Source organism: Salpingoeca rosetta, assembly GCF_000188695.1.
Source record: "Salpingoeca rosetta unplaced genomic scaffold supercont1.18, whole genome shotgun sequence".
NCBI classification, from domain to species: domain Eukaryota; class Choanoflagellata; order Craspedida; family Salpingoecidae; genus Salpingoeca; species Salpingoeca rosetta.
The window spans coordinates 607,391-630,544 of NW_004754916.1; the positions used below are offsets into that span (position 1 = coordinate 607,391).

Consider the following 23,154-nt stretch of genomic DNA (forward strand, 5'->3'; position numbering starts at 1 on the left):
TGTGTGTGTGTGTGTGTGTGTGTGTGTGTGTGTGTGTGTGTGTGTGTGTGTGTGAACGAGCATGTTGTGACACTCCTTTGCATGTGCTGCTTTTCTCATGATCTGTCGTGCTCACCTCTTTCATCCCCTTGACCACCACCACCACCACATCACCATTACTCACCACGACGACGACACCAGACGCTGGTTGCTGTTGGCGATAAACCAGCCTCGTTTGTCGGTTCCCGCACGTGGATTGGATCGCAGGAAATCTTCCTGTTTGTCAACAAGTGGTTTGAGGTGCGGGCAGCCGTGTGCGCTCGTGTTGTCCTTCTGTTGTTGTGGTGCACGCTGCTGTCTGTTCTTGCACCGTTGGTCACTGTCGCTTGGCCTTGCTCCTTTTGAGCGTTCTGATCAGCCACCACAACCATCATCATCATCATCATCATCATCATCATCATCATCATCATCATCATTATCATCATCATTATCATCATCATCATCATCATCATCATCATCATCATCATCATCATCATCATCATCATCATCATTGACTGCAGGCGGATTTCGAGGCGGAGTCCCGATTTATCTTCAACGTCACGGGCGAAGATCTGCCGACGAAAGGTGCGCACACGTTGATGCTTGCAAGCAGTTTCACTCACTCACTCACTCACTCACTCACAGACACACACTTACACTCACACTCACTCACCCACTCACACACACACTCACACACACACACACACACACACACACACACAACTCACACACTCACTCACCCACTCTCACACACACTCACTCACTCTCTCCCTCTCTTCCACATCCAACCCCTTCTTCTCCCGCACCCCTTCATCGCCTCTCATACGTCGCAGCGCGCGAGCTTGCGCTGCACTTTGAGCGGACGGGCTCGCCGGTGATGATTGGAGGATCAAACCTCGCCCACACCATCATTGGCATCGACTGGCAGGAACAGCTTGGCAGAGTCAGGTGTGTGGTGCCGGAGGGGGTGGTGGTGTGGTGATGACGTGACATGTGGTCATGTCGTGGTGGATCGAAGATGATGTTGTATGGGGATGATGACGTCGTTATCGTCAGCAATCACTAAACCCACCTTTGCGTTTTCTGTGCCGTCTTCGCGTTATCACACCCCGTTTGTATACTTTCTCAACGGCAGGTGGCTCGTGCTTGATCCCCATTACACCGGCAAGGACGACCTCGGCGTGATTCACGTGCGTCCAAGATGCCACTGTTGCACAGCAGCGGAGTTGCCGCATTTTGCATTTACATCGCTGACTCACACACACACACACACACACACACACACACACACACACACACACACACACACACACACACACACACACACACACACACACACACACACACACACACACACACACACACACACACACACACACACACACACACACACACACACGCACGACAACAGAAGCAAGGGTGGTGCGCGTGGAAAGACTCGTCGTTCTGGAACAAGCGCGCAACGTACAATCTGCTCCTCCCAGGTCGACCCGCCCTCGTCTGAACAAGCACATCTCACGCCCCACCGCTCACGGTGCTCTGTTCGTTTAGTCCGTTCGTTCGTTGTTTCATTCACCCAAGCGTTTGGTCAGTCGTTCATGAGCTCAGGCACTTGTGCGTTCGATGCACTGCTGCCGTTGCGATGAATGCACACACGACACGTTGGCGGGTAACATACGCACAAGCAAAGAACAACGTGAAGATGAAAAGAAACGAGTGGAGAAAAAGGCATAAGGGCAGTTGGTAACAGGGGGGGGGGCAAAAGAAATGAAATGCAACGCGTGTGAAGAGTAACAAAACGGTGGCACGCGCGCACAGTGGTGAGGTGCGAATACATGTTGGGTTCACAGACACTCGGCACACCACCATCACACACGCAAGCCACAAACGCGTTAAGGGAGGATCTAGCTAGCTATCTAAAAGAAGGGGGGAATAATCAGCAGGCAGGGTCGTTAAGAACTAGAGATGGTGTGAGAGATAGAAGAGTGCACGTGGTACGCACGAGTGAAGGAGAGGTTGGTACACACGGTACGTGCCGATTGAAGAGGTTGATGAAACAAACGGGTGGCGGTGGTGGTGATAAAGACTTCCGCTGTTACAATTAGCTGTTGCGTGATGACGCGGCGTCAACTAGCACGCATGCACCGTGCACGTCACGCCGAGTGCCTGCGTGCAAGCACATCGTGTTGCATCAGAATGTCCACCCAGGGCTTCAGTTGCTCCTCTGATGCGCACGTGAACGTGTGGGTGACGCGCGTGTGTTTTCCGTTCTTTTGCTGCGAGCCGACAACGCGGAAGCCTGCAGTGTATACGTGGTAGCAGCAAGTGCGGTGGTGAGAGTGTGACAACGGAGGAGGGAAGGGTTAGGGAAGGTGACACGACGAACACATGTAGGCGACAGCACAGCGAGCGGCCGAACGTGTGTGTGCGATGGGCAAGCCAACACGTGTCGCTAACAAGTGACGCCAGCCATCCACACACACACACACACGCAATCAACGAATGCACGCACACACGCACAAACACACGCACAATGAACGCGCATGGCATATACAAAAGTGCGCACGCATGGCCTGCCGTACCGTTTGGCAGTGGGGCGGACGCGGGCTTTGGCGCGCGTGGATCGAGTTCAAGTTCGAGCACGGGGCTGCTGCCAATGTCGTTCTTGAACAGATACAGCACCTCAGCACTGACAGGTGGCGGTGATGATGATGATGATGATTATGATGATTATGACGATGATGATGATGATGATGCGCGCATGGGGGAGGATATGAGTTTGGTAGTGTTGAACAAATGAGCAGACACGCAAACCAACGAATGCTTTGCCATGGTCAGACGCAAGCACACACACACACACACACACACACACACACACACACACACACACACACACACACACACACACACACACCGTGGGGCGAGGAGGGCAAAGTATGTGCGCGTGTTGAACATGGACGACTGGAGGGTGAGGGGCCCAAAGTGGAGCGCCGCCGGCACGAGCGTGTACACCGATGGGCAGTTCACGGCCTCGTCCGCGTAGAACCTGTGGACATGAGAAGATGATTGGGGTTGATGCGGTTGACGGAGTGATGTGAGTGGTGGGTGCACGTGACTCTCTGAGGCTGGCGCAGCGTAAGCAGTGTCGCAACACTTGTACCATACACACGCATTCATATCACATGCGACGCAAACACACACACGCGCGCGCATGAGCTTCGCGTGTGTGCACCTGTAGAAGAGAAAGTCGTCCTTGAAGGGGTGGTCGTCACACACGTGGTGCGCGAGCCCGAGCGTCACCAGCAGCTGCGAACATGCCAAGAAGCAACAGCAGGTTTGGCGTGTGTTTGTGTGTGTGTGTGTGTGTGCGTGCGTGTATTTGTTTGTTTGTGTGTGTGTGTGTGTGCGTGAGCACGCAGAAGCATCGTCACCGCTTCGAAGAGCAGCAGCTCCAACAGCAAGAAAGCACACACAGCACAAACCGTGCGCAACAGCCACGCACACTCCACTCATTTCATACAACACAACACAACACAACACAACACAAATACGCCCAATACGCACTGCACACAACAACGCACACCGCACCTCTGCGTTTGAGATTGCTGCTGTGCGATCGCCAATGCCGTCCTGCGTCAGGAGCCAGTCAACGAACTCGCGCCTGGTGGAGAGCGGTGGTGGTGTTGGCCAATGGTGATGGCGGTGGCGGCTGTGAGATGATTGCCCCTACACTCAGCACACACACACACACACATGCACATACACATACACATACACATACACATACACATACACATACACACGCACGCATGCAGCGAAAGTGACTCACCCGACAAAGACGTTGTGATAGGTGCGGAGGTGGTAGGTGCGGGTGCCAATGAGGTTGCTCCTGCGAAATGCCTCGGCAAGCTCCAATACATACGCGCGCGTTTGCGGCGGCAGCTGCTTGGCCTCCCGCACCCACGACAGCGCGCGGCACGGGGAGGCGCGACCATCGTCAAGATGGCTCTGGCTGGAGGAGGTGGACGGGCGCGACGACCCGCTCTCAGACATGCCGCTGCCGACGCTGCTGAGAGAGCTGGCACTCCGGCTCACTTCGCGCTGGGCCGCGACGGACGCCGTCTTCCGTGGGCAGTGCGACGGTCGCAACATCGGTGGCGAGCCACAGGGGGGGGGGAGAGGGCACTGGGCACGAGCTTGGACAAGAAGGGAGGCAAACGCTGGGATGACGAAGATAGCACAAGGGATCACGCAGTGAAAGAAATGAACACAGCGCGTTGCCTGCTTGCTGCTTGTCGTATCTCAAATGGCTTGGCTGGTGCTTGCTTGTTTGGGGTGGTTGCCTTGTTTGGCTGCTTGTCGGTGAGCGGGGCACGAGAGAAACGGACTGCTCAAGCTTGAGCAAGGCCAGCAGCAACTTCAACGGTGATCCGCGTGCGGTTCGCTGTTCTGGGTAACGGTGTGCGCTGGAGTGGGAAGTAGTGTCATGTGTAATGTGTAATGAATGTCACAGGCGTGTGCTTGTGCCTGTGTGCCCGTTTTGGGTGCTTTGTTTGTGCTTTGTTTGTGTGTGTGTGTGTGCTTGATGCACACGTGTGAAACACGGTGCCTGTATTGGTCAAGGCCAGGAGAGGCATGAAATGAAGCAAGGCACAAAAGCAGTATCGTGTGAGAACTGGCAGAGTAATGTAGCAATGCAAGATTGTAATGCGGCTGTCAGCAATGCAAATTTTGTTGGTGATGGCAGCCACGAGCGCTGAAACCAATGCAAGCGCAGCAAAGCAAGTGCAGCAAAGCAAGCGAAGCAAAGCAAGCGAAGCAAAGCAAGCGAAAGAAGAGGCAGGTGATCGCTAGCTCTGCCTGGTTGGCTTGTTGGTGTTTTGCAAACAAACACAAACACACAAACACAAACACAAACACACACAAACACAAACACATACAACATACACACACCTCTTGGGGATGATGGATCGGGGCGAGCCGTGGGAAAGAAGAAGAATGGACTGTGGCTGTCGCTTGGCTGCGCTGGCCAGACCTCCGTGACACACGAATCTGGAGGGAACGAGGAAGGACAACCAACGGTGGCTTCTGAGCTGATGCACGATGACGCGCGATGCAAGGCAGCGATGTCGTGATGAGCGTGATGTTTGGTTGCTTGCGCGTTGTGTGTGGTTTTTTTTTGTGCATGGGGATTCCATGTGCATTTAACCATGTTTGGCTGCAGTTTATCCTGTTGTAGACAAGATGTTCCGCGTCCGCTTTCCGTTTGAAGGGTTGGTTGGTTGGTTGTTTTGGCTTGTTTGTGCAAAGTGCGGCGCAGTGGTGTGGTGAGGATGTTTGGAGATGAGGATGGTGGGTGATGCTCACGTCGCACAACACACCGTCACAACACCGTCACACGTGGCCTGTGACCCTGTCCCTCACTTCTCTTTACATCCATGCCAGGCAAGTGCTGGTGCACAAGCGCTACAAGGGCACCAGCGTCACTGCTGCCTTGGAAAAACGTAAGTGTCGTGTGTGTGTGTGTGTGTGTGTGTGTGTGTGTGTCGAGGAAGCAGGCGCGTGACACCGGCGAGGATGGTTGTAGAACAAAGTTCACCCTTGATGCACGTCACAACAGTGCAGCCTGGTGTGCATCGAGTGGCACACGACATGGACTTGGATGTGGACTTTGTCACTGGCCCTGGCGCTTGCGTCGTCTACTTGTGGGACAAGGACATCATCAACCCTCAGTGGAAGGACATCGGTGTGTCCGTGTCTGTCCGTCTGTCCGTCTGTCTGTCTGCGTGTCTGTGTGTGTGTGTTGCCACTTCCACGTGTTCTCACCTCTCCATACACATACACACACACACACAAACAGCGAAGCGAGTGCAGGCTGCACTCACATACCCGAATCCAACCGTGTATGCGGTGGCAGCTCCCTCGACACAGCCAAACTTGCAGCACGTCCGCAACAACATCACCTGCCGCTTCCGCCTCCCCGTCATCTTCGTGGCGTGAGTGCCTTTGCGCGTGTGTACGTGTATGTATGCGCATTCTGTGTGTGTGTGTGTGCTTGCACATTTGTGTGTATCCTCACGACAGAGTCGTTGCTCACTCCTCACCAACTGCATCATCCACACGCACGCACGCACACGCATGTACACACGTGCTTTCGACAGAACGCCTGAGGACTTGGCGCTGTACTTGATAGGAGCGGTCAAGTGCGCTGTCAGGCCGCCCATCAAATCTTGTGCGTGCGTGCATGCGTGCACGCTTGCTTGTCCGTCTGGTTGTATCTCTTTTCTCGCACGCCATCTTCTGTCCTTTGAAGTTCACCACTCATCTGTTGTCGCTGCTCATCTGTTGTCACCTGTTGTCCATGGCGCTGCTGTTGTGGCCAGCTCGCCAGGACCTCAACCTCAACCTCCTCACCGCCATTCGCCTCCTGCCAGGGTGTGCACCGTGTGCCCATTGCATTTGCGCGTGTACCAAACCTGTCGCTCCTATTGCACGCACGTGACTGCAGCTGTTTGGTCTTGCTGGCTCACGCGTGACACCACCACCGCCATCACCTCCCATCACCTCCCATTGCAGGGTTGGCGAGAAGCGATCGATGCAGCTGATGCACAGCTTCCCGTCCTTGCAAAGCCTGCAGCAGGCAAGCAAGGATGAGTTACGTGAGATGCTGGGCGCAAACGGCACAAAACTCTGGAAAATGCTTCACGGCAAGACACCCGCCTACCTCTTCAAGGCCAGGTGAGCGTTGTCGGAGTTTTCTGTGTGTGTGTGTGTGTGTGTGTGTGTGTGTGTGTGTGTGTGTGTGTGTGTGTGTGTGTGTGTGTGTGTGCGCGCGCGTGTGTGCACGTATGTGTATGTGTGTATGTGTGTGCACGTGTGTGTGTGTGTGTGTTGTACTTGTCTGTGTGTAAGTGTGTGTGTGTGTGTGCAGTTCTTTCTTCCGACTACCCTTTCGCCCCCTCGCTCTGAGCTTGCATGCACTTGCAGTCATGTGTTGTGGCTTTACTGTTCGAAACGCAACACACACGCAACGCACTCGCAGCTCGCAAGGCGATTGCACGACTCACCCCAACCCACGCCACAACAACCCGCACACAATCTCCCATGTGCCACGTCAATCCAGCAAACAGCAGACTTGATGCGGCCGGATCCGCCGCCCGTGTCGCCCTCCCTTCCTCCTCTGCCCGCGAGCCGTGGATGATACGCCAGCCTTGGCTGCCGCCCTGGCTGCACGTGTGTGCCGATCAATCACAGAGTCCGCCGGGGCCAACACCAGCACATCCACGTCCGCGGAGTCGTCCTCAGTTGTGCTTGTCGGTGCACTGCGCCGTGAGCTCTCGCCGCCTTGCTGTCGTTGATCCCTCTTCTCCTCCTTCTCCTCCTCCTGTTCCTTCTCCTTCTCCTCCTTGTCCTCCTCCTCCTCCTTCTCCTCCTCCTCCTTGTCCTCTTTCTCCTCCTCCTGTTCCTTCTCCTTCTCCTCCTTGTCCTCTTTCTCCTCTTTCTCCTCTTTATCCTCCTCCTTCTGTGATCGGTTGTTGACGCGTGTGGGTGGGCTGCTCTTCGATGTGTGGCTGCTCTTGGAATTCCATGGCCGCTTGGACCGCCTCCTCGCCTCCCGTGCTTCTGTTGGTGCTGGTGCTGCTGTGCTGCTGCCGTGTTGTGCTGCTGCCGCCGGCGATTCATTCTCCTTGTTGCTGTCGTCGAGTGGCAGTGGCTGCTCCCCTTGCACCTGCTGTGATTGCCTGCGCCTGACTCGCTGCACCACCCGCTCACCCCACCTTGAGCCCTTGCTCCAGGGCATTCCTGGCTTGCTGCCTGAAGCTGATGATGGCTCTGATGCCGATGCCTTTGGCGCCTTGGTGGCGACAGTAGTGTCAGCGTTGCCTTTGTCCTTGGAATAAACAAGCATGCGACTGCTGGCCATGGTGAACTGTCTGGGATGTGGTTTGCTGGCTTGAGTGCCGGTCTGAACACGCGGCACGGGCCCTCTGCTGTTTCCTTGCTTGCGCTGCTTGATCTTGACACGCTGAAACGCAAAGGGCCTTGCGGATGGCTGGCGGACGTTGCTGACATCGGCCAGCGCGCGGCGTGGTGCGGTCGACGATGACCCCTCTCTGCGCTTCACCCCAGCAGGCTGCACAGCACCTTTGCTCGCGCGTAACGACTTGCTGCAAATTGACGTGTGCACAGGGGGTGATGGGGGTGATGGCAGGCAACAGGCAACAGGCAACAGGCAACGGAGCGGCATTGTCTGGGTGAGAACAGAGAAAACACCAATGAGGAAGAGCGCAGACAAGGCGCTCGAAGGTGGATGGTGTCATCAATGACAAACACAAACAGAACGTCAGAATTGGACGCACACACGCACACACGCACACACGCACACACACACACACCGAAAGTCGGTTGTAGAGTGGCCCAGTCCACGTGGGCTGATGACGTTGATTTGAACGTTGTCGTTGAAGTGCACCCGCTTCATGGGCGGCGACCTGTACCCAGGCAAAGCCATCCTGCTGTTGGCGGGTTACTTGTGGGTTACTTGTGCTCGGAAAGGGGCGTGAGTTGTGAGTGACCTGACATGTGAATGTGTGTGTGCGTGTGTGTGTGTTCAATATGGAAATGCGATAACTGAGGAGCTGGCCCCTCAGTCAGTGGCTGCAGCACTTATCGTGTAGTTTGGCGGGAAAGGTAGCTTGTCAACCAACATCCTCAAAGGCTGAGAAGGGAGAACAGTTTGTACAGGGCCATACTGGCGGGGTCATGTGAACGTTGTTTGTCCACACTTGTGTGTACGTGTGTGTGTGTGCATCTGTGTATGTGCGTGTTGTCTTTACAGCTGCACTCGTGTTGGATAAACTGAAAGTCAACAAATGTGTGCAATTTGTACAGCATTTTTTCCCGCCAAAACAAGACACAGCGTTGCAAAGATTCAGACAATACGCAGTTCTTTTGTCCCTGACCTGCTTCATTTACAAAACACCTCAACTCGCACGCAAGCACACACACGCACACACATGCACACACACTCACACACACACACACACACACACACACACACACTCACACACATTCACTCACACACGCACGACTATGGCGAGTGAAAACAAGGTTGCAGACACAAGGCGGAGGCTGGTGTATCCCGTACCCCATGCCCTCGCTATTGGGTCAGGAAACAGCTACACACCTTACAGAGACAACGGCGGTCTACCGGCGCAAGCTCAGCAGCAGCACGTTGACGATGATCACGATGAAGTGGATGATGACGACGATGGTGAGGAGGAGATGGCTGTGGACGATGGCGAGGCGCTGGATGCTGCATGGACAACACAGAGTCGGCGGGTGTACGACCGCCTCATGCAGCGCCGACTCTGGCGCGCACTCATGTTGTACGGCCGAGATCAGCTGCTCATTGCACAAGCAACACAGCTGCCATCGGTTGCACAAACAGCACCAGCTCCTCCTTTCAACGTCATCGAGGAGCCCATCGACGTGGGCCTGCTCATTGACAGTTGTCCACAGCTGGGCGAGCTTCTCCTCAACAACATTGAAGACTTCAACCGGCATCTGACGTGAGGGCTAGCGTGTGTGTTGCTGGTGTACACAATGTTGCTAGCTGCTTTGCGGTTTGTTGTGGCAGCGATGATGCTTTACCGCGCTGATCCAACTAGCCACTTGTGAACCTGTGACATGATGCGAGGCAGGCTGGCGCTGCGACGTGTGCTCAAAGTGCAGTTTGGACGAGAACCAGGTATGTTGAGGCTGCGCGTGATACACGGCGGTTCGCGAACTACAACCGAATGCTGTCCTTGCTTGCGTGTCTGATCTCCTTGCTTGCGTGTCTGATCTTGATTGGGTGCTTGCCAAGCGGTGTCCAGGCCATCTCACTTTCGCATTCATGATTTGGCATGCTAGCACGCAATGTCTTTGTGAAGGCGATCCCCGTCAACATGCCTCTGGTGGACGAATGTACAAGCCTGCACAGGGGAACCGCTGCACGTAAGTACATGAGCAAGTGAGGGGGGGGAGTTGACGAGAGAACGTGGTACAGAAAGAGGAGCAGAGGGAAAGAGCAGGGAGGATATCAGAACGAGTGATAATGTCTACGACGTTTGTACAGCATGCAAGGCTTGCACACACGCACACACACACATACACACTCACACTCACACACAAATATCTGTCATCCTTGATTTGGTCATTCAGGGTTGACGGAGGTGACGGTGACCGTAGCGGGGTTGGCAAGGCCGGAGAGCTGCTTGCAGGGAACAGCGTTCTCCTGCAAGTGCCAAGTACAGTATCGCCTTCCGCACATTGACGTGTTTCCGAGCCGATTCTGCAACACATGTCGCAGCCGCTTGCAGGAGGTGAGACGCAAAAGGACGGTGTGCCTATTTTGTTTGTGTGTGGGAACTTAAAGGGCAAGGAGACGCGCAGCTTGGGCACAGCATGAGATGTATCATTGTAGCATGGTGAACTGCATGCGCTCTTCCTTTGGTTGCCAGGATTCCACGAAGCACGTCTTTCAAGGAGCACAACTCCTGCGTGTCGTGGATCCACAGCAGTCTACTGCACAACATTGTCTACTCCTTGCAGGTGATTGGTGGATGCTTTGCTGGCTGTGTGTGTGTGTATGAGAGTGAGGATGTACATGTATGCGTGAGTGCATGTGTGTACACTTGTGTGCGTGTGTGAAATGCGCAATCGCGCGCGTTTGTTGCTTGTCGTGTGCGTGAGCGATGCTGTCTCGCTCACCAACGACCTTCCACAACAACTCGTTGCATCGGTCTTCATTCAGGCACATCTGTCGGAGCAGTGACACTCGGGGACACTTTGACGGTGCTTTGCCTTCGTGACAAGTTCCAGCCAGCCATCAAGCATGTCTACCACCTCGCCGACTTGAATGTGCGTGTTGAAGCATCACACTGCGCTGGACGCTGCTGAGCGAAAGGGCTGCTATGGCGTGTGCTTCTCGAATTCGAAAGGGTGCCAGTAATGCTGTAGCATGTCTCTGGGTTGTTCGTTCACACGGCATGTTACATTTTCATGTGATCTGTTGGCTTGTTGGCGTAGCCACCATCGTCAAAGCCGCTGCCTTCGTGGGACCTTGCCCATCTCCAACGTAAGGCGAGTGCATGCATTCGTTGGCTTTGAGAGAGTGAGAGTGAGTGACAGAGTGAGAGAGTGAGAGAGTGACAGAGTGAGAGAGTGACAGAGTGAGAGAGTGAGAAAGTTGCCACATGCAACGCATCGAGATACATGTTTTCACATGCACACACGCAAGTTTGCTTGACAACCTTGCTCTCTGTTTTGCCATTGCATTCGCAGAGTGCATGCTCTCCACGCCGTGGACGATGACACTGGCACACAGCGTTGGACTGTCCCTGCTCCCAGCACACAGTGCCCTCTCTCTCAAGGTGAGCCGCAACTCGAAGGTTGCCATCTTGTGATCGTGCACGGTAATTCTGCACGTCATACGCTATTGCTTACGAATCGATGTGGTGTATTGCTGCTGGCTCACGTGTTTGCATGGCACAGGTGGCACTGTTGCTGTCTCTCGTTGCTTCAAACATGGACACGGATTCATCTTGTCGCGTTCATGTCCTCTGTATCGCAAACTGCAGCCGCATTTGGAAGTGAGTGACCAATTGCCGTCGTGTGTGTGTGTGTGGGTGAGTGTGTGATTGTGTGCGTGAGTGAGTGTGTTTGTGTGTGTGTGTGTGTGTGTGTGTGTGTGTGTGTGTGTGTGTGTTTGTGTGTGTGGGCGTACGCATGTGTGAGTATCGACGTGTACGCGCGCGTGTGTACATCCATGCATGTGCACGCATGTGTAGGTGGATGTGTATGCCATTGCAAGACGCAAGTGCACAGAAGCCCGCTTCCCTGTTTCTCGCTTGACCTCATTGCCCGAACGTCCTGCGTTCGCGGTTTGTCCATCGCCCTCCCAAATTGCTCGGCTGCAGATTAGTGCAGCACATGAGCAAGGACCTGGCGACGACCTCATTCTCCACAGCGCAGCCATACGTGCTCACTGCAAAAAACATGACAGTGCCGCGCACAAGTAGCAAGGCGCCCAATACCAAGTCTTTCCTTCACGGTCAGGACTACGGAGTGGGAAGCTCTGTGCTTGAGCTTTGGTGTTGGGCAACGTGTCAGGGGTGGAAGGTGGAGGGATACCACAGGACCCACGTGTTGCTGCTAACACCAGAATTCATCTCGCTGTAGCCGGTCCACTCTTGGCATCACAGGTTGGCGTCACCGTTGTTTTGGAACCAGCCCAGCTTCCCCCAAAGCAGGTATGTAGGTGTGTGTGTGTGTGTGTGTGTGTGTGTGTGTGTGTGTGTGTGTGTGTGTGTGTGTGTGTGTGTGTGTGTGTGTGTGTGTGCAACTGTGTGTGTGCGCAACTGTGTGTCAATGTGGAATGCACGAGAATGCACTCTGCGTGCTCCTGCTCACAACACGCCATCTTCCTCGCAGAGAAGCGACCTGAAGGACATCATCATGCATGGCCAGCGGACAATTTCCGACGATGCGCTCGGCAGTGAACCCGTAAGGAGGGAACAGATCGATGGAAGGGAGGTGTTGGTGTGTTGCATTCTCTTGGGCCAAGGCATTGTCAGGTGTTCTATGTCCAGGGTTCTTCAGGTGCATGTCTGCTACAGTTCACCTGGGTCGCTCACAATAATAGGAACTGGCCGGCACGGTTCTCCCCGTTGCGACAACAGTCTGGGGTCTTGCAACGACAAGCGTACAGGTGTGGTTGGTGGGAAATTATGGCCCCATGGGCAAGGGCTACGTTAACCACACAGTGTCCACGCGCCACACGTTCTGTAACACTTGCACAATGTCCACAGCAACATGTGGGTTGCTTCACAAATTCACGTTGAAACTTCTTGTGTCACAGCCGACGCGCCTGGACGAAGTTGCCGCCGTATTTCCACTCGTGTTCCGCATTGGAGAGCCGAAGGATCGAAGCACCGATTCAGGTGAGGGTGTGTTGTGCGAAATTTGACCACACACTTGGACCTGTCGCAGCTCTTGCAGCCCATGCTCATTTTCATGCACAGCCAATGCACAGCTCACGCGTTGCGTGATGATTTCTTTGGTGAATTGCGGGCGCTGTTGCAATAGGGTTGGCAGAATTTGTCCTTCGGCCTCACTTGAAGTCGACGGGCGACAAGCACAACGACGACACTCCACAGCCAGAGGTGACACTTGACGAGATGCGGCAGGTACGCAAGTAATGGTTGCAGTGAAAAGTAGTGTGTGCAGTGAGTGCATTTGGGCGAGTGAGGCTGGTTGCATCGGGTCGAGTGAGGCTGTGTGGAGCAGTCCGCATCCGAGAGAGAACGTGCATCCGAGGACATCCCACGGTCGTGTGGCGTTGTGTGTTTTGTTTAAGTACACGTTTTTAGGGTCTGCACCTGTCTCAGCATCTCACCTGTGACGAACCTTCACAACAATAACAGCTGCTTGCCAGCGCACGAGGCCTTGATGTGCGTGTGTCCGAAGAAGCAGCAAGCCTGATTCGACGATTCTTCATTGCATCGCGAAGGGTGCGAGTTGCTTAGGGTTAGCTGAAATGATAAGGAGTGTATGTTGAAGGGCATCTGTCACCGTGTATGCGTGGGCGTTGGCACACAACATCCTCTGAAGCCAAAATACCACTCACCCTCCCTCGCTGCGCTTTGTGTTTTGGCGAACGCACGTGTTTGCTGCTTCTGGCTTGCGGACTGCTGCAGACACGTCGTGGACACCGGATTCCACAATCCATCTGTAAGGCAGGATGAGGCGCTCCAAAATGGTTGCTATTTGGAGGGGATGGGGAGAGCGTGACAATTTGTGTGATGTTTTGCTGCAATGCCCTCACATCCGACAATCGTTTGCTCGCTCGCTCGCTCGCTTGCATGTCGCAGTGAGCACGATGTTGTCACTTGCCAAGTACCACGCTGCGCTCTGCCTTCGCACGGAGGTGCGTGTGTGTGTGTGTGTGTGTGTGTGTGTGTGTGTGTGTGTGTGTGTGTGTGTGTGTGTGTGTGTGTGTGTGTGTGCACGAGTGAGGTGCACGAGTGAGGTGCGCGTGTTTGTGCGAGCCCAACCATTGTGAGGCGTGGTGCGCTGTGTCTCTTTGCTTCTTAGTAACAGCAGTCCTTCCATCACAACAGCACAAACAGCAGAGGTCTCACTTGTCTCGCTGATTCCTTCAACAGGCTGTGCTTGAGGACGCAGTCGTGGCCATTTGGCTGCAGGAGGAATCGCTGATGAGCTCGTCTGGCGGCATGAGCATTGTTGGCATGACGACGAGTGATGCTTTGCACTGCGGGCTGAACGCGTTCCAAGGAGCAAACGATGTGGAGCGACTCGGATCTTTTGCTGACCGCATGTTCCGTTTCTGCGCAAACCTCGTGGACGACGGGGACTTGCACTGACTGGCGCCTGAGCGCTGAGGTGCTGGCTTGTGTGTGCTGTGTGAGAGGGACTGTGTGCGTGTGTGTGTGTGTGTGTGTGTGTGTGATAGGGTGTGCGTGCGTGTGCGTGTGTGTGTGTGTGTGTGTGTGTGTGTGCGTGCAGAGGACTAGAGGACCAAATACCTAAATACATCGTTTTCAAAGGGGTTGCAGGAAGAGGAAGCCCACCCTTGTGGTTTCGAGGAATTGCACAAATTAAACAAGTGCGTGTTTTGGTTTGCTTTTGGTATCGCAAACACAAACCCACACACACACACACAGACACACAAACACAGGACGTCTGTCCTGTCCGCACTCACCTTCACGCGCTCCTCGCACATGCACACTGAACCAGCATTCTTGAGGACAGCAAAGCAAGCAAACGGCAACCCAAGCAAGGCCAGCACCCATCATGCCACGGTACTGCGTGTTCATCTCGCGTCGGTCTGGCGAGGCCCTGGACGAGAGCATGGCACTGAAGGCTGCACTGCAGCGCAGAGGCGTGTCTACACTTTTGCGGACGAATGAACAGGAAGGTGGTCTTGGTGACACGGGTGTCCCCGAGGCCGTGATTGAAGCGATTGCCGAGTGCGAGATGGTGGTGATCATGGGCACGCGCAAGTACGGTGAGAAGACAGGCAGCAAGTTCAGCTCGCGCGGAGAACTCGAGCTCATCATGGATGAGAACAAGCCGCTATTTGTGGTGAAGATGTGTGACCGGTTCGAGCACGCCAAGACACGTTTCTTGCTTCCGCCCATCATCGCTCACCATCCATGGCAGCCGCAAGGTGCCGAGCGTACTCAGCCACCAGCTGAGCTCGTGGACGCCATCATCGCCAAGCTAGTTGGTGCTATTGTTGTCAACTTGAACGATGCTGATAGCAAGCCAGCGCACCCAGGTGACATGCCGACACAGCTTGCCCAACTGGATGATACCCAGCATGGTGATCTCGTCAACACACTGTACCACCGCGTTGCAGCCATTGACAAGGAGCGCGCCCACAAGATCACAGCTATGCTGCTTGAATCCGAGCCCGAACTCGTCACGAGCCTGCTTGACAATGATGCCATCTTGCACGAGCAGGTCGTCCTCGCTCAGGAGGTCCTCTCCGGCAACGCCAAGGTGCCCAACCGTCCGCAAGTCAACCCTGGCACGTCCCTGTACGTCGGCGACCTCTCGCCCCAGGTGAACGAGACGGAGCTGTTCAACCTCTTCTCCTCCATTGGCAGCGTCATGTCCGTGCGCGTGTGCCGCGACCAGATCACGCACGGCTCCCTCGGCTATGGCTACGTCAACTTCAACAAGGCCGAGGACGCCGAGGCCGCCATGGGCCAGCTCAACTTCCACGACTTGCACGGCCGCCACATCCGCATCATGAAGGTCGAGCGCGACCCCAAGAAGCGCCGCTCTGACCCCCGCAACATTGTCGTTACCGGCCTGCCCGCGGACACCACCAGCGTCCACCTGCGCGACACCTTTGAGCAGTTTGGCAAGATCCTCTCCTGCAAGGCCGTCCTGGACCACAGCGGCCGCTGCCGCGGCTTTGGCTTTGTGCACTTTGAGGACCCCAAGGTCGCCGAGCGCGCCATTGCCGAGGCCAACGGCAAGGACGCCGGCGGCGACCGCAAGCTGCGCGTCGCCCCCTTCAAGCCCCGCAAGCAGCGCGAGCAGGAGCAGGAGGAGCGCACCAAGAACTTCACCAACGTCTACGTCAAGTCCCTGCGCCGCGACGCCGACGAGGAGGAGCTGGGCAAGCTCTTTGAGCCCTACGGTGACATCACCTCCAAGGCCCTGCGCACCTACAAGCTCAAGGACACGGAGCGCCCCTACGGCTTTGTCAACTTTGCCGACACCGAGGCCGCCCAGAAGTGCGTCGAGGAGGGCGAGATGCACCAGCGCGACATCTTCTACGTCGACGGCATGGCCTTTGAGGAGGGCAAGAAGGTCGAGGACTTTGTCAAGACGGTTGAGGAGTGCGCCGGCAGCGAGGTCGAGCGCCACCACCTGCAGGTCGCCGACGGCAAGCTCTCTGGCTTTATCCTCTTCAAGGAGCACGGCGAGGAGACGGTCGACAAGGCCATGACGGGCCTTCCTGAGAAGATGGAGGCTGCAACCGACCACATCTCCAAGGCCAAGCTGTACGTGCAGCGCGCCCAGACGAAGCAGGAGCGCATCCGTCGCCTTCGCCGCAGGCTGCAGGAGCGTCGTCGCGAGCTCCGCCAGCGCGGTGGCAACCTCTTTGTCAAGAACTTCAACGAGAACGTGACGGAGGAGGACCTGCGCAAGTTCTTTGAGGAGTGCGGCCACGTCATCGACGTCAAGGTGATGCGCGATATGGAGGGCGTCTCGCGCTGCTTTGGCTTTGTCATCTTTGCCACGCGCGAGGAGGCCGAGTCTGCCATTGCCAAGAAGAACCGCCAGACACTGCAGGACCGCCCCATCTACGTTGCCTTCCACCTCACACGCCAGGAGCGCTGCAAGCAGCAGCCACAGCACCCACAGCAGGGCGTGTACATGTACCCGCAGTGCCCCCGCATGCCCATGGGCGCGTTTGGCCCCGGCTACTACAACCCGCAGATGATGATGGTCAACCCGCAGATGCCGCGCGCCATGAACTTTCCCGCGCAGGCCGGCAACCGCGGCGGACCCGTTGGCGGGCCAACCCGCTACATGCAGCAGCAGAACAGGACCATGCCGCCCCAGGCGCAGCAGCAGATGGCGCGCAACCCACAGCAGTTCCGCCAGCGGTTTGCCGGGCAGCAGCAGATGCCGCCACAGCAGCAGATGCAGCAGATGCAACAAGAGGCGCCCCAGGGCCAGCAGGCCCAGCAGCAGATGCAGCTGCCACAGGACGTGACGTCGCAGCTTGCGCACATGGACGAGGAGCAGCGCCGCCGGTACCTCGGCGACATGCTGTACCACCGCGTCGCAAGCATTAACAAGGAGCGCGCGCCCAAGATCACGGGCATGCTGCTTGCGTACGACGCCGGCCACCTAATGAACCTGCTGGTCAGCGACGCGGCCCTTCGCGAGCAGGTCGTGCTTGCGCGGAACATTCTCGCCGGCAACACCGGGGCTCCCGCCAAACAGCAGCAGCGCAACCAGCAGCAGCAGCCCGCACAGCAGCAAGCCCAGCAGCAGGTGCAGCTGCCACAGGACGTGACGTCGCAGCTTGCGCACATGGACGAGGAGCAGCGCCGCCGGTACCTCGGCGACATGCTGTGCCACCGCGTCGCAAGCATTGACAAGGAGCGCGCGCCCAAGATCACGGGCATGCTGCTTGCGTACGACGCCGGCCACCTAATGAACCTGCTGGTCAGCGACGCGGCCCTTCGCGAGCAGGTCGTGCTTGCGCGGAACATTCTCGCCGGCAACACCGGGGCTCCCGCCAAACAGCAGCAGCGCAACCAGCAGCAGCAGCCCGCACAGCAGCAAGCCCAGCAGCAGGTGCAGCTGCCACAGGACGTGACGTCGCAGCTTGCGCACATGGACGAGGAGCAGCGCCGCGGGTACCTCGGCGACATGCTGTACCACCGCGTCGCAGGCATTGACAAGGAGCGCGCGCCCAAGATCACGGGCATGCTGCTTGCGTACGACGCCGGCCACCTGATGAACCTGCTGGCCAGCGACGCGGCCCTTCGCGAGCAGGTCGTGCTTGCGCAGAACATCCTCGCCGGCAACACCGGGGCTCCCGCCAAACAGCAGCAGAAGGAGGGCGGGTCAGCATATCTGGCTCATTTGGATGAGCAGCAACGTAACATCCTCGTGAACAAACTCTCCATCCGTGTTGCAGCTATCAGCAAGGAGCGAGCACCGAAAATTACAGCCATGCTGCTCGCTTCCAAGCCTCACCACCTTGTGAGCCTACTTGAGAACGATGTCATCCTTCGTGAGCAAGTTGCGCTTGCCCGTAATATTCTGTCCGACAAGCCTTCAGCCTTGACTGCTGCTGCGGTCATAGTGGGTGATTCAAGGGATGATGATGATGATGACGATGATGATGATGATGATGATGATAACACCGCCAGGGTGTCAGCGCAAGATCCGCCAACAGCCGCCGTCGCAATGGGCACCAACAAGTTGGAGATTCAAGCCAGCCATGTGGAACCCTTCAAGTCCAAGACGGAGTTGCAGTCTGCCTTCCAGTCCCTGACGAAGAAGTTTGTGGACACCCACGCCGATGTTCGTGTGCAACAAGCTGACTCCACCTCCCCGCTCTTTGCTGCCATGGAGTTTGAGGACGTGGGCAAGCAACCAAACACCCTTCCCATGTGAGTAAACCCTGGATGTACTGGATGCATGTGTGGCTGTGTTCGTGTTAGTGTGCGTGTATGTATTAGTGTGCGTTTGTGTTCGTGTGCGTGCGTGTGTCTGCTTGTGTCTGCGTGTGTGTGTGTGTGTCTGCGTGCATGTATTCATGTGTGTGAGTGTGTATGTGTGTGTCTGCGTGCATGTATTCATGTGTGTGCGTGTGCCTCGTTCGTTTGCTCTCGTGCTTTGCTGACGCGTTTGTGTTAATCATCTCTTCTCATACATTGCCACCATCGCAGCAACCCCAACGTGCTCAAGGCGGCCCGTGCCATGCAGTACAAGAAGCCCTCCAAGATCCAGTCCACCGCCCTTCCCCTTCTCCTGAAGAACCCGTACGTTGCGCCTCTCCCTGTGCGAACGCTACGCCGTGCCCTGTGATCTCGCTCCGTCCCCCACCACGTCGTATTGCTCGTGCATGTGCTTGTTGTGTCAAGCGCCACTCACCGTGCTTGCCCGTGGCCATTCAAATGCTACAGGCCAGAGAACCTTGTGTTCCAGTCTCAGCCCGGTACCGGCAAGACTGCCGCGTTCACCATGAACGTGCTCACGCGTGTGGACCCCACCAAAAAATTCACCCAGGTGCGATGCGCGGAGCCGCTGAATGCCAACACGCTTCCTTCCTTCCTTGCTTGCTTGCTTGCTTGCTTGCTTGCTTCCTTGCTTGCTTCCTTTCTTCCTTCACTTGCTTCCTTCCTTGCTTACCCATAGCATGCCTTTCCCCCTCACGCACATATTCATGCATCATTTTCCACCATACACGTATGCACTCACATACATCCGCGCATCATGCTCAACCTTGCATGCAGGCCCTGTACGTGTCATCAATGTTGCAATTGTGCTTCCAGACATCGCAGGTGATTGAGGCGCTTGCCCAGTTCACGGGTGTCGAGGTTGGCCTGCTGTTCAGCTCACGCGATGCCGACGCCACGCAGCAAGTCGGCAACGTTGCTGACGAGCGCGGGCTTGCCAAGCAGCAGGTGCTGTGCTGCACCATCAAGAAGCTGGTCAGCTCCATGCGCACCAACCGCAACGTGAGCGCCAAGAACGTGCGCATCCTCGTTGTGGACGAGGCCGATGCCATGCTGGGGAGCGCTGAAAACTTCAAGCTCCTCAAGACCCTCAAGAAGTACGATTGTGTGTGTGTGTGTGTGCGTGCGTGCGTGCGTGTGTAAACGTGTGCCTGTGTGTGCGCGCGTGTGCGTGTGCGTGCGTGCTTGCGTGTGTAAACGTGTGTTTGTCTGTCTGTCTGTCTGTCTGTCCGTCTGTCTCTCTCCCTCTGTGCTGTGTGTAAAGTTGATATTGGCTTGCGTTCCCGTCGGTGTTTCTGCAGCGCGCACACCTTCGATCTTGCTCTGCTCACCATCAATCCCCCTCCCCCACCCCTCACTCTTCCGTTCCACTGCTTTTGCTGTTGCAGGATGCTGCCCCCCAACGTGCAGGTGATTATGCTGTCTGCCACCTTCCCCGACCAGGTGATGGGCATCGCGCACGAGGTTGCGCCCAACGCGAACATCATCACCATCCCGCGGGAGGAGGTGACGGTGAAGGACATCAACCAGCTGTACATCAGCACCCCGAGCTTCGACCGCAAGATTGACGCCCTCCTCGCCATCTACGAGTCCCTCGACGTCAAGCAGGTTTGTTCCCACTGCGGTCTTGTGTGTACGTGTGTGTCTGTGTGTATGTGTGTATGTCTGTGTGTGTATGTCTGTGTGCACGTGCGCGTGATAGCCTGCTTTGTTTGTCCGTTGGTTTGTCCCTTTGTTCGTTTGGTTGGTTCTTTTGTTCGGCAGTTCGTTTCCTGTGTTTCTTGTTTTTTTTTGTCCTTGCTTTGTTAGGTTCGAATGCTGTGTCATGTTGCATGCCTTGTCACATTCCCTTGTGTGGACTGCTGCGTTGTGTTGTTGCTCCCACTCATGACCACCGCCATGATCACCATACAACCTCAGACGATTGTGTTTTGCAACACGAAGCGAGCTGTGGAGGAGGTGACGCGCATCATGCGGGAAGAGGGTCACCGCGTGTGCACCATCAGCAGCAACCTCACCAAGAGCGAGCAGCTTGCACAGCTGGACCGTTTCCTCAGCGGCCTCGACAACCTCCTCGTCGCAACAGATATGCTGTCCCGTGGCATTGACATCCCCCAGATTTCCGTCGTCATCAACTTTGATGTGCCCATCCGCTTTGGCGACGGCGGTGACTATGCTGGTCCCGGCTACAAGACGTACGCCCATCGCATTGGCCGCCTCGGCTGCTTCCGTGGTGGTGGCGCGGCAATCACCTTCGTCCAGACCAGGTATGTGCGTGTGTGTCTGTGTGTGTGTGTCTGTGTGTGTCTGCGTGTGTGTGTGTGTGTGTCTGTGAGTGTGTGTGTGTGTGTGTGTGTGTGTGCTTGTGTTGGTGGTCGAGGCACCTGTCTTCTCTCCATCCACCTCTGCGCTTCTGTTATCATGGTTGTTGTTGTTTCCAAAGCCCTGCTGTTTTGTTTTGTCTGCTGTCACCTTCGCGTGCTCATACCCACTTACCCCATGTCCTCCTCCTCCTCCTCCTCCTCCTCCTCCTCCTCAACAACAACAACAACAACAACAACAACCACAACGACCACCACTACTACGACGACCACCACTACAACGACTTAAACAGCTTAAACAACTTAAACAGAACAACAACAACCACAACGACAACAACAACAACAACAACAACAACAACAACAACTTAAACAACAACAACAACAACAACAACAACAACAACTTAAACAACAACAACAACTTAAACAACTTAAACAACAACAACAACAACTTAAACAACAACTTAAACAACAACAACTTAAACAACAACAACAACAACTTAAACAACAACAACAACAGGAACGAGATGCAGGTGCTTGATGCCATTCGCGAGAACTTTGCGACAGATATCAGGGAGGTGCAGCCCAAGGAGGCAGACCTGAGAAAACACGTGAGGATCGACATCCACTCGGACGAGCCCTGAATTGAACCACCACAACTCACGCACAGTGTTCGCTAGTCTCCTTTGTGCAGCCATGTCACATGAGACCATTCATCTATCGATGAAGTCTGGCGCGTGTGTGTGTGTGTGTGCGTGCGTTTGTGTGCGTGCGCGCGCGCGCGTGTGTGTGTGTGTGTGTGTGTGTGTGTGTGTGTGTGTGGTGTGTGTGTGTGTGTGCGTGCGTTTGTGTGCGTGCGTGTGTGTGTGTGTGTGTGTGTGTAGGTGTGTGTGTGTAGGTGTGTGTGTGTAGGTGTGCCCTTGTCCTTGATTTGTTGCAGTGTTGTTTTGTTTCAGCCACCCCTTCATCTCTTCGATCTTTTGCGTTCTTGCGTTGGTCCTTCCTAATCCGTGTGTGGCGTGGTGTGACTGTCCCAAGACGTGTCAAATCCATGTGTGTGAGAGTGTAGAGAGTGTGTAGCATCCTCAATCAACCCAAACAAAGAATTGATTCCGTCGCCACTGCTCTCATGGCGAACCCTTGCCTTGCTGCGCAACAGCTATGTCGTGTCTTTGTTCTGCTTTGAGGAGAACACCTTCAAACACGACGCAAACACAAACACAAACGTCCCTCGACGACCACGTGGTGGCGTGCTTGGGCCCGTCCCACATGTCCTATCGCCCCTTTGTTCAACAAAGAGACAAAGGTCCTAAACGGCAAGCCAGACCCGGTGCCCACGCGCCGAAGGTTTAGTTTGTGAGCGTTCGATGCGCCGAAGGAGCTTCCGAACAAAGAGGCCGAATCGCACCCGCGTTGCGAATTTGTTGCGGGACAATACGCCCCCGTGCCAGCCGGGTTCATATGGGGACTTTTGTTCATTTTCGAGCACTGAGAAAATTAACATGGCACGATGCGATGGGCGTGGCATTGGTGCAAAGAAGTGTGATGCGGGAATGTGGCCACACATGACACACTCCGCTTCTCCAACTCTTTGCGGCATTGCTGTTTGTCTGTTTTGTCTTCGTTTGTGCGATGGACGAGCAAGAGAGCAAGCTAGGCCCGGGTGCATGCCATGACCGATTAGATCTATGACAAGATGGCACGTGTGACGCGGAGAATAGACCCAAAGACAGACCACCATGCACACAAAGGCACGGACAAAGGCACGCGGGCGGCCTCGTCGACACTTTGGTCGCTTGTTTTCCCCCTTCCCCCACTCTCCCTGCACACCTCACCTTACTTCTTCGTCTTCTTCGTTTTCCCCACGCTTCTCCTCTTCCCTCGTGTGCTGCTGGTTGTTTCATTTTCATTTTCATTTTCATTTCTCTTCTTCTTTGCTGGACTGTGCGACTCTGTGCGACTCTGTCCGTCTGAGCGCGTGCTGATCCTTTTCTGCCGCTGTCCACGAGGCAAAGACTACAGGCCACCGATTC

General features: G+C 55.5%; 6 protein-coding genes across 6 annotated transcripts in view; 4 read left to right on the plus strand and 2 right to left on the minus strand.

Annotated features, from left to right (window-relative positions):
* The window catches only part of PTSG_06554 (Ufm1-specific protease 2), a 5,611-nt gene extending 3,864 nt beyond the window's left edge, over positions 1 to 1,747 (plus strand). Inside the window, exons 14-18 of the mRNA XM_004991880.1 lie at positions 181 to 279; positions 540 to 603; positions 852 to 966; positions 1,154 to 1,208; positions 1,430 to 1,747. Coding sequence (XP_004991937.1) covers positions 181 to 279; positions 540 to 603; positions 852 to 966; positions 1,154 to 1,208; positions 1,430 to 1,522 — 426 coding nt within the window. The 3' untranslated portion in view covers positions 1,523 to 1,747. The remainder of the gene's footprint in view (positions 1 to 180; positions 280 to 539; positions 604 to 851; positions 967 to 1,153; positions 1,209 to 1,429) is intronic.
* Positions 1,570 to 5,187, minus strand: PTSG_06555 (uncharacterized protein). The gene is made up of 7 exons (XM_004991881.1): positions 4,972 to 5,187; positions 3,848 to 4,627; positions 3,607 to 3,679; positions 3,251 to 3,324; positions 2,933 to 3,064; positions 2,601 to 2,707; positions 1,570 to 2,317 (listed from the first exon to the last, which is right to left on the minus strand). The coding sequence occupies exons 2-7, from the start codon at positions 4,168 to 4,170 to the stop codon at positions 2,172 to 2,174; spliced, it is 855 nt and encodes a 284-aa protein (XP_004991938.1). The 5' UTR covers positions 4,171 to 4,627; positions 4,972 to 5,187; the 3' UTR covers positions 1,570 to 2,171.
* PTSG_06556 (uncharacterized protein) lies at positions 5,179 to 7,415 on the plus strand. The gene is made up of 8 exons (XM_004991882.1): positions 5,179 to 5,291; positions 5,464 to 5,522; positions 5,639 to 5,764; positions 5,879 to 6,014; positions 6,180 to 6,250; positions 6,402 to 6,453; positions 6,595 to 6,756; positions 7,142 to 7,415. Exons 1-8 carry the CDS (start codon positions 5,263 to 5,265, stop codon positions 7,155 to 7,157), a joined length of 651 nt encoding a protein of 216 aa, XP_004991939.1. The 5' UTR covers positions 5,179 to 5,262; the 3' UTR covers positions 7,158 to 7,415.
* On the minus strand, positions 7,133 to 8,527 carry PTSG_06557 (uncharacterized protein; the record flags this gene model as incomplete). Its single annotated transcript, XM_004991883.1, has 2 exons — positions 7,133 to 8,186; positions 8,415 to 8,527. 2 exons carry the CDS (start codon positions 8,525 to 8,527, stop codon positions 7,133 to 7,135), a joined length of 1,167 nt encoding a protein of 388 aa, XP_004991940.1.
* A 581-nt stretch (positions 8,528 to 9,108) lies between these two features.
* PTSG_06558 (uncharacterized protein) lies at positions 9,109 to 14,526 on the plus strand (the record flags this gene model as incomplete). Its single annotated transcript, XM_004991884.1, has 19 exons — positions 9,109 to 9,587; positions 9,720 to 9,766; positions 9,931 to 10,014; positions 10,222 to 10,382; positions 10,521 to 10,611; positions 10,814 to 10,920; positions 11,089 to 11,137; positions 11,344 to 11,432; positions 11,554 to 11,651; positions 11,979 to 12,112; positions 12,241 to 12,311; positions 12,493 to 12,564; positions 12,704 to 12,769; positions 12,920 to 13,001; positions 13,147 to 13,247; positions 13,485 to 13,571; positions 13,758 to 13,791; positions 13,932 to 13,987; positions 14,226 to 14,526. 19 exons carry the CDS (start codon positions 9,109 to 9,111, stop codon positions 14,442 to 14,444), a joined length of 2,127 nt encoding a protein of 708 aa, XP_004991941.1. The 3' UTR covers positions 14,445 to 14,526.
* Positions 14,527 to 14,706: 180 nt separating this feature from the next.
* Positions 14,707 to 21,765, plus strand: PTSG_06559 (poly(A)-binding protein; the record flags this gene model as incomplete). The annotated part of the gene is made up of 7 exons (XM_004991885.1): positions 14,707 to 18,734; positions 19,014 to 19,106; positions 19,251 to 19,353; positions 19,581 to 19,900; positions 20,192 to 20,411; positions 20,724 to 21,070; positions 21,642 to 21,765. The coding sequence occupies exons 1-7, from the start codon at positions 14,875 to 14,877 to the stop codon at positions 21,763 to 21,765; spliced, it is 5,067 nt and encodes a 1,688-aa protein (XP_004991942.1). The 5' UTR covers positions 14,707 to 14,874.
* Positions 21,766 to 23,154: the final 1,389 nt, after the last annotated feature.

Excerpts from the sequence above, each read along its gene's own strand:
- PTSG_06556 (XM_004991882.1), top strand. The coding sequence starts at position 5,263 with ATGTTCCGCGTCCGCTTTCCGTTTGAAGG. Across the intron at positions 5,523-5,638 it reads CACTGCTGCCTTGGAAAAAC|TGCAGCCTGGTGTGCATCGA; the intron begins GTAAGTGTCGTG and ends ACGTCACAACAG. Across the intron at positions 6,454-6,594 it reads GCCATTCGCCTCCTGCCAGG|GGTTGGCGAGAAGCGATCGA; the intron begins GTGTGCACCGTG and ends CTCCCATTGCAG.
- PTSG_06555 (XM_004991881.1), bottom strand. The coding sequence starts at position 4,170 with ATGTTGCGACCGTCGCACTGCCCACGGAAGACGGCGTCCGTCGCGGCC. Across the intron at positions 3,065-3,250 it reads GACGACTTTCTCTTCTACAG|GTTCTACGCGGACGAGGCCG; the intron begins GTGCACACACGC and ends TCATGTCCACAG. Across the intron at positions 2,318-2,600 it reads GTCCGCCCCACTGCCAAACG|GCTTCCGCGTTGTCGGCTCG; the intron begins GTACGGCAGGCC and ends TATACACTGCAG.